We start from the raw sequence: 10,094 nt of genomic DNA on the forward strand, positions 1-10,094 counted from the left end.
CATCCGCACATCATATTTAATCCAAGCCAGTTTATGACCACACATAATTACTTTTGTTTGAACAGAGAAAATTTAATTCCAGTCACCTCACATCAAATGATAACACACAAAGGGTCAAGTTTGCTAGTAGGCTTCAGCTTATTTCCACCACTCTGGTGTGCGAGTTAACTGGTCAATGAAACAGTGTTTATGGCTACTTTGCATTTTTGGAGCAGCATTAATAATCTAAGGTGAATCCATGAGTCTTGCTGATAAATTAGTGTTTCAATTCTAGTTGAAATTGGGGTTTTGTGTAAAGCTGGTGAATATTCTCCACTGAAACCATTTTTTTCCAGTTAAAATGGCTTTTCAACTAAACGTAAATGTTATGAAATACTTTTGTGACAAAAATAATCAGACCAGTTTACAAACATTGGTTACTGAACGAGATGACTCAGTTTCATATTTGCATGTACAAATAAATCTTTTTTGAGCATATATGTACTCAGATGCAAAGGTAAGAGATATGGTTATCCTTGTTGAAAAATGGGATTTCTGAAGGTGTTTAACAATGCAGTAGGAATAAAATAGAATCAGTATCATGGAAGGGCTGATTGCAAAGTGTAGTTAAAGTTAAATTTTTCACTTACAGTTAAAGTCTTTGATGATTCACTATGGGGGAAGAATAGAATGAATCAGCTTCAGAGTTTCCACTCTAATTATTTGGAGTATATACTGTTCATGGCAATATGCAACTCAAGCCAATTTCCTCTAGTTCCTTGAGTTGCATAGTGCCCATATTCATTTTTGGACAAAGTCTACCACTTCAGTCAATGCATCTTGACATTTATCTCATCACTGGTCAATATCCGTTGATTGTTCTTCTTCTTCTTTTGTGTCATGGCAGTTGGATTAGCGATATTCCATATACCTGTTATTTAAACTGAGTCCATGGAGCCCACACAGAATGTGACTGAATTCATCCTTTTGGGACTTTGCCACAATGAGATGTTACAGCCTGTGTGTTTTGTGTTCTTTGTACTCCTCTATATCGCTACTGTGCTGGGAAACCTTCTAATTATTGTCACTGTAAAGAACAGCCAGTATCTGAAGTCTCCCATGTATTTCTTCCTCAGCTACCTGTCCTTTATAGACATGTGCTTTTCCTCTGTCACAACCCCAAAACTGATTGCGGACTTCTTCCTGGAGAGGAAAACCATCTCCTTTGATGGCTGCATAGCACAGCTGTTTGTGGCCCATTTCTTCGGGTGCACTGAAATCTTCCTCCTCACAGTGGTGGCGTACGATCGTTACATCGCGATCTGCAAACCCCTCCATTACACAACCATCATGACCGGGTGTGTTTGTGGCTCCCTTGTGATGGCTTCTTGGGTGGGTGGCTTTATTCATTCCATAGTTCAGACTCTCCTTACCATCCAGTTACCCTTCTGTGGGCCCAACGAGATTGACCACTATTTCTGCGATGTGCACCCTTTGCTGAATCTGGCCTGCACTGACACTTATCTTGTTGGCGTCATGGTCAGTGCTAATAGCGGGATAATTTCCCTGACCTGTTTTGTTGTGCTGGTTGTGTCCTATGTCATCATCTTAGTCTCCTTGAGAAGTCGGTCCTCGGAAGGTCGTCGCAAAGCTCTTTCCACCTGTGCCTCCCATATTGCTGTAGTGATTATATTTTTCGGGCCATTAATCTTCATGTATTTAAGACCTTCCACCACTTTCTCAGTGGATAAGATGGTCACGTTTTTCTCCACCAATATCACCCCTCTGATGAATCCCTTGATCTATACCCTGCGCAATGAGGAGGTGAAAAATGCCATGAGGAAATTAAGGAGCAGAAAAGTGATGTTAGGTGTGAAATGAAAAATGTGCTGTGTGGAATGATGGTAGTTCTGCCAAGTAATGCGATTCATCAGGAATTTTAGAGAAAAGAGATTTTAATATCAGAGGTGTTCAGTTTTTCTGTGAAAATTCCCAATGATTTTCTATGTATACTGCTGTGTGTAGCCTCTTCTTTTCTATCTCTCTACTACGACTACTACTATTAGAAGGCTGTGCTTGTTCTTAACTTTCTATGTTTCAGGGGAACTAGCAAAGTTTGGTTTCCCTTAACTTTTATTGTTACTTTGTTTCTTAGGTTTTCTGTTTAAGTTCAAGTTAGTCAAGTAAACCCTAAGTTAGTTCTGATAGCTCTGACCATTAGTTTCTTCTAAGCACTGCATCTCTCACTGAATAATTGAGAAACCCCAAGTGCGAGGCTGGGCCTGTGTCTCTTATCACCAGATTATCAAGGAAGGGTGTGAGTGTGTTAACCAAAGCTTTGTAGCATATAATGCTACATTACCATATGTATCTTTTGAATAGCAGTAATGCAATTGTTCCTTTGTAACTCTGATTATTTTACCGTTTACTTCCTATTTCATTGATTTGAATAAAAAGTCTTTACAGCTATATCTGTAAACTTCCATTCATACCCCCGAGGGCCCTTTGTAAATTCTGTGGAGCCTGATTCGGGACAAGAACTTTTATCTTCTGATCAAACAGATTGGTGAGCTGTCAAGGTTTTTTCCCCACTTTGAACATTAGGGTTTAAGAAGTGGGGACCTGCATGATCACTTTTAAGCTTAATTACTAGCTTAAAATTTGGTATGCTGCCACCAGCCAGAAGTCTGTGTCTGGCACACTTCTGTTCCCCCAAAACCTTCCCTGGGGAGCCCAAGACCCAAACCCCTTGGGTCTTAAGACAAGGAGAATTTAACTATCCACCTCCTTTTCCCCCCACCCATCCCTGGTGAGTTTAGACTCAATCCCTTGGATTCCAAAACAAGGAAAAATCAATCAGGTTCTTAAAAAGAAAGCTTTTAATTAAAGAAAGAAAAGGTAAAATTTATTTCTGTAAACTCAGGATGGAAAATGCTTTACAGGGTAGTCAGATTCATATAGACTAAGAAGAGAGATATTTACAAGATCATTTTTTACTTTTCCTATTTCTTTTACAAAAGTTTCTTTTATAAACCTGAGTGATTTTTCCTCCGTTAAGCTCAAGGAACTGAGTCTGTGCTCACCAGGGAATTGTGGTAGAAGGGAAAGGTGAATTTCCTCTTTGGTTTAGATTAACGGAGCTTGAATCTCTATGGCCCTCTGGGGAGGGAAAAGAGGAGGAGGAGGGTGAGGTAACATTCCTACTCGTGTGGTGATTCAAGGAGTTTGACTCACGGTGATCTCCTAGTGGCCCAAGGCGGGAAGAGCTGAGGCCAGAAAGGAGGGGAAGGGAAACAGGTTTATTCCCTTTGTTGTGAGACATCAAGGAATTGGGGTCTTGGGGTCCCCAGGGAAGTTGGGGGGACAAGAGTGCCCCAAAACACTAATACTTTTGGTGGTGGCAGCCTATTCAAATCTACGCTGGTAATTACTTAGGGGAATTCATGCTGTGTACTCATCTTTTGGATTCTAAGGTTCAAATTTTGGGAATTATGCCATGGACAGCTGTGTAAATAGATTTTCAGTTCACTGAAATTTCAAAAGAAAATGGTGGGGAGAGGAACTGGTTTGGGTTGAACAAAGGACAAATTTTGTAAATTGAAAAGTTTTAAAAAAAATTCCTTTTGGGTCAAATGAATATTTTGTTAGACCATTATGAAACATGCTGATTTGGTTTTGGAAATTTTATATATTTTATATTTTCTTAATAAAGGAAATATAAAACAAAAAGTCATTTGAACCAAAAAAAAACTACAAGATTTTTTAGAAATCAAACAAATATTTATTTTTTCTGAATTTTAAAAAACTTTCCCTTCTCGCCATTCCAAAACAATTTCAGTGAAAGCAACCTAAGTATTCAGTTTACCTAAATCTGCATTTGCTGCTAAAAAGTTTCCAGTTTCAAAAGCAGCTCACTCCACTCCTAAGCAACCACTTAAATAAGAGATTTTCACAATATGACAATTCTGTTTTACGTGCTCCTGCAGTAAAGTTACAGGCCTCATCATAACAGTGCAAAGACCCATAGGAAGGAATGATCAGCAAGCTTGGCAGCAGAGACATTATAGCAAATCAAGCATGAGGGCTCTGGGAGTGCCATGCCCAAATGGGTTCTGCCACATTTTGTCACAGAGATGCACATGCTCACTCCTGATTGCTCTGGGCCTATAGCTGGAGTGGGAAGTCTGCACCACCGTGGGCTGTGTTTACGTGAAAAGCCAGTGAAAGGTTCCCATTGATTTCACTGGACCTGGATCAAAGGCACACAGATTTAGGAGGTGGGCTGCCCTTGTTCATTTCTGCAAAGAGAATGGTATTGGGAGTGGGATGAACAACCACAAACCTCACTTACCAACTGACGGAACCATCCTGCATTGATCCATATGAGAAAGTGTGATGTTTAGCCTATCTGAATTGGCACAAAACCAACATCTGACAATCTCTCTGCAAACAGGCACATGGTCAAAGCCAATTATTCCTTAAAAGAGTAATTCCGGGAATCTAGACTCAGGTTTTGCCTTAACAAATCATTTTCAAATGAACTTCGATTTCTTTGAATGAATTTGATATTTAAGGATTTGGACAGTAGTTGGCCAAATGATGTTCTTTATTGGATTGTTCACGAAATCGCTCATGCTAACTATTCCGTTCTTTGCTATTTGTTCTTGTTGGAAGACAGGCCCTAAGCCATATGAATATCTTCCTACTCCCCACTTAAAGGGATGAACAGCACTTTTTTCATCTGGCAGAATAATGAAGTGGAGAAGTGCTCCTGTCTGGGACAATTTTCAGAAGAATTTGCAGTAACTATCTGTGAAAAAGTTTGGGGTTCCAAACACTTTCTAAACATACCGAGTGGTCACCCGAAGCTGAAACCACACAAACAAATAAGAAACTCAAATGTGATCAGAGTGACCCAAAGTGCTTGCTTTGGTTGTATATATAGTCACAATCAGCATTTTGTTTTGCTTTGTTTTAACTATTAACCAGGCCATAAGGAGCTGGGCTCTGTGAGTAAGCAAAACAAGTGTCTGGATCTTTTCTTCCAATTACTTCAGTCATCTGGAGACTTCTCTAACTCTAGTGTGCATGCACATTCTCACTTTATAGCATCAGTAATTAAATCTGTGTAACAGTAATATATTAGTTTGCAACTGTGTATTACGAACTTTTTGTTTTCCAATGAAGTTTAATTATGGCCACTGGGACCTACGCTAAGTACTCTTTGGATGTTACCATTGTATTCTGTGTTTGTGTTTATCGGGCATAGAAACAAGTTATTAAAAAAAATAGTGACATTAGATCAAAGTCCTACTTCAAAATTACTAGTTATCCACAACATCAAAGGGAAATTCTTAATGGAACCTGCAACCTCCAGGATTTTGGAAGGCTCTGCTGGATTGTAAAAATAAAATATGGAGATTCCAAATCCACTTTGGAAGAATTTCTTCTGACAATGCTGGAACACGCGCAGTTGACTATGATCAAGCATTGGGCCCCATTGGTTCCATAAGTGCTGCTGTAGGATTTGGTGTATTTTAGCAAGGATAGAGTACATCAAATGCTTATGTGCATAGAATGTTTTTCCTTAGTTTTCTGTACGACAATGTCATAATCAATTTCAATGATTTTTTTCTATGAAATCATATTACTTCATGCAAATTCCCATAAATTATCGAACAAAGTTAAGATAAATCGTCAGACACATAGAAAAAAACATAAACTGTGAGCAATAGTCACATGCTTTCTGTAAAGGGAAAACAGTGTCTTAAATAATCTATTGGGGCTTCTTTGAAGGGGGCGTCAACACAGTTGGAAAGGGGGTCCAACGTGTACTTAGATTTTCAGAAAGCCTTTGATAGGTCCTTACACCAAGGCTCTTAACGTAAATTAAGCTGTCATGGGAATAAAAAGGGAATAGGTCTTTCATGGATTGAGAACTGGTTAAGAGACAGGAGAACAAGGGGTAGGATTAACTGGTAAATTTCCTCAGAATGGAGAGGGTAACTAGTGTGTTCCCAAAGGTCAGTCCTAGGAACCAATCCTATTCAATTTGATTCATAAATGATGTGGAAGAAAGGGGTAAACAATGAGGTGGTAGTTGCAGATGATCTAAATGCGCAAGATAGTTAAAGAACCAAGCAGATTGTGAAGAACTTCCAAAGATCTCACAAAACTAAGTGAGCTACAAAATGGCAAATGAATTTAAATGTGATAAAATGTAAAGTAATGCATGTTGGAAAAAATAACCAACTATACTATACTAATAGTGATGGGGCTAAATCTAGCTACAACGAGTCAAGGAAAAAGATCTTGGTGTCATCATGGATAGTTCTCTAAGATGTCCACGCAGTGTGCAGAGGCGGTCAAAACAGCGACAGGAAGGTAGGAATCAATTAAAAAGGGGATAGGGAATACAAGACTGAGAATATCTTATTGCCTTACATAATCCATGATACGCCCACTCTCAAAATACTGTGTACACCGATGTGGTCTCCTTCACCTAAAAAAGGTATCTTCTAGCACTAGAAAATGTTCAGAAAAGGGCAACTAAAGATTTTTGGTTTGGAGAGGGTCCCATAACGAGGAAGATTAAAGAGGCTAGGCCTCTTCAGCTTGGAAAAGAGGAGACTAAGGGGGGGATATGATAGAGGTGTAATAAAAAATCATGAAATGATGTAGAGAAAGTGGATAAGGAAAAGTTATTTTTACTTATTCCCATACATACAAGAACTAGGGGTCACCAAATAAATTATAGTTAGCAGGTTTAAACAAATAAAAGGAAGTTCTTCTTCACAAAATCTGAGAACAGACCAGTCAACTTGTGGACTCCTTACCTGAGAGGTTGTGAAGGCTTGGCTATAAAATGATTAAAAAGGGACTAGGATAATTTATGGTGGCTAAGTCCAATAAATGGCTATTTACCAGGAGGGTAAAGACTGGTGTCCCTAAGCTTCTGTGCATTCAGAAGGATGGAGATGGATTGCAGGAAGAGAGATCACATTGATCATTACCTGTTAGCTTCCTCGCTCTGGGGCACCGGCATTGGCCATTATTAGTAGACAGATACTGGGCTAGATGAGCGTTTGGTCTCACCCGTCGGCCATTCTTACGTTCTTATTTCTTATTAAAATCAGAAAATTTTTTCCATAAAAATAATTCAAACTTTTGTTTTGAAATGTTTCCCTACTTTATTTATTTACCCGTACTTTTATTATTTCATAGCAGTAGTGCAAGTGTCCAACGTTATGTCATAATAGACAATCTCATGTCAAGATTATAATAATATAATAGTCATCATTTCCATAGAATATGGACTGGAAGAACCTGGAGATGTCATCAAGTCCAAGTCCCCTGTACTCCTGGCAGGCCCAGCACCACCTAGAACATCCGTGATAGGTGTTTGTTAACCTACTCTTAAAAGATCCAATCATGGAGATCTACGACTCACTAATGGAATTTTATCCACGTCCAGACCACCCTGAAGTTGGAAGTTTTTCCTACTATTTCAAATCTAAACCGCCCTTGCTTGCATTTAAGCCATTGCTCTCCTATCCGCCAGAGACTGAAGAATCATTTTTCTCCTCCTCCTTGAACAACCTTTGGGACATGAAAAACTGTCCATGTCCTTTCTCAATCTCTCTTTTCCAGACTACAAACCCATTCTTCTCAAGCTTCCCTCAAGCTCATGTTTTCTAGAACTTAAGAATTTTTTATTGCTCTTCCTCTGGACACATCCTTCTGAAATGTGGCACCACAACTAGACACAGTACTCTAGTTGAAGGACTAATCAGTGCAGAGTCGAAGGAAGAATTACTTCTGGTGTCTTGCTTCCAATACTCCTGTTAATAATTCCAGAGGGTGTTTGCTTTTTTGCAAAAGCTTTACCACTGTTTGACTCATATTTCAATCTGGTTCACTATGACCCCAGATCCCTTTTTGCAGTACTCCTTGCCTAGCAGTCATCTCCCAATTCTTAATTGTTCAATTGATGTTGCTTCTTAAGTGGACATTTTCGGCATTTGTCCTTATTAAATTTCATCCTATGTACTTCAGAAACCATTTTCTCGCAGTTCTCCAGATCATTTTGAAATTTTCATCCTATCCTCCAATAGCACTTGCAACCCCTCCCAGCTTGGTATCATCCACAAACTGTATAAATCTACTCTCTATGCCATTGTCTAATTGTTGATGAAGACATTGAAAAGAACGGTCCCAGATGACCTGCTGACACCCGCTTCACTCTGCGCTTCGCCATGAACAGTGAACCGTTGATAACATACTCTGTGGGACAGTTTACCAAACAGTTTGCATCCACTTTATAGTAGCTTCTTAGTTTTCTTAATTAGACAGTCATCAAGACTGTATCAGAAGCCTTCTAAGTCTAGATATACCAAATCTAACACATTCCCCCTATCCACAAGGCCGTTACCCTATTGAAAAGGCTGTCAGGTTGGATTGACAATGATTTCTTCTTGACAAATCAATGCTGATATCACTTATCACCTTATTATCTTCTAGATATTGATTTCCTAATTATTTTGCTCCACGCTCTACTGTACAAGAAGTGAAGCTTGACTGGGGATGTACCATTGACTGGGTGCCTTTTTTCCCTTTAAGAGATAAGCACTCTAATGTGCTCTTTTCTAGTCTTCTGGATCTCTCTGTCTTCCAGGACTTTCAGAAATAATAACTAATGGCTCAGATATCTCCTCGCCAGTCCCTTAGTATTCTAGATGCATTTCATCAGGGCCTCGTGACTTGACGACATCTAACTGTCCACGTAACTTTTAATTTTTTCTTCTCTATTTTATGAGTTGTGAATGTCTAAAATTAATGATAGGGCTTGTTTAGAAGGGAAGTACATCACTGTAATTCACCGGAGTGAATCTGAATGCCTCACCATGTTACTTCGAGATGATAGTCGCATGTAATATTGGGTGTTTAGTAACTGTATCTGCAATGTACACTAAAGAAGAATGTGACATGGTTTTCAGTCTAGTGGGACAGTACTCTCAGATGGGCGAGCAAAGTGAGAGACTACATAATAGTTAGCTTCGTTCAGCATAAGCTTTCGTGGCTAAGCTCACTCCTTATGATAGACTGGAACACACATTCTATTTACATGCATTTAACAGTACATTGGCATTAACAGATCCTCATAGTGAGCGGCATGCCTACATGTTCATGAGAACATAATTAAATATTACTAGTAGTCGTATTGCGCATTGCTTGTGGCCTCAACCTAAACGGGATCCATTGCTTGGTGCTGTACAAACATGAGTAAAAACCGACCTGCCCTGAAGAGATTACAGTCTAAAAATGGTCAAAAACAATGGGAGGGAAGCAGGGTCAGAGAAGAAGTGACTGACCCAAATTCATATAGAACAGAACCAAGACTATGTACCCCACGACTTCAGACCCGAGTCAGGGCTCATCACTGGCTCATAGTTGCTCCAGTCTTACTGGGACTACAATAATGACCCACAATTAATTAACTGAAAATTAGTATAAAATTGAACAAAGAACTGGAAAAATTTCCACTTTTCCACTGAGCCTTAAATGTCGGAAGCGTTCACATAAGTAGAATGGTAAGATGGAGCCTAATTTAGGTGTACAAATAATATTCAATGTAAGCTATCATTTAATCTATTTTACATTAATTAATATTTATTAATCATAATTGGTTATGAATATTAATTAGTGTGGGTCTTAGGCTCATGTCATAAACACGATTGTTAGGGGTTATTGTCTCTTTTACCTGTAAAAGGTTAAGCAGCTCTCAGTGAACCTGGTGAAACCTAACCAAGAGACCAATAGGGGGACAAGATACTTTCAATGTTTCTTGGTGGGAAGTCTTTGTTTGTGCTGTTTGTTTTAGTTTGTTTTTTGTCCGGTGTTCGCTCTTGGGACTGGAGAGGAACAGGACGTCATCCAGTTCTCCAAGTCTTTCTGAATCAGTCCTTTCATGTTTCAAATAGTAAATAATCAGCCAGGCAATGGCAGAATTAGCTTTTGTTTATTTTCCTTAACTTGTCAATGTGTCTTTTGGCTGGAAGGATTTTTACCTCTGTTTTCCTGTAACTTTGAATCAACTAGGGGTGGGGGAGTCCCTT

At 39.1% G+C, this 10,094-nt stretch overlaps 1 protein-coding gene across 1 annotated transcript; it reads left to right on the forward strand.

Moving 5' to 3' along the window:
* The first annotated feature begins 624 nt into the window (after positions 1-624).
* On the forward strand, positions 625-1,860 carry LOC142045728 (olfactory receptor 4S2-like). Its single transcript, XM_075065973.1, has 2 exons — positions 625-636; positions 928-1,860. The coding sequence occupies exon 2, from the start codon at positions 931-933 to the stop codon at positions 1,858-1,860; it is 930 nt and encodes a 309-aa protein (XP_074922074.1). The 5' UTR covers positions 625-636; positions 928-930.
* Positions 1,861-10,094: the final 8,234 nt, after the last annotated feature.

Source organism: Chelonoidis abingdonii, chromosome 4 (assembly GCF_003597395.2).
Source record: "Chelonoidis abingdonii isolate Lonesome George chromosome 4, CheloAbing_2.0, whole genome shotgun sequence".
NCBI lineage: Eukaryota > Metazoa > Chordata > Testudines > Testudinidae > Chelonoidis > Chelonoidis abingdonii.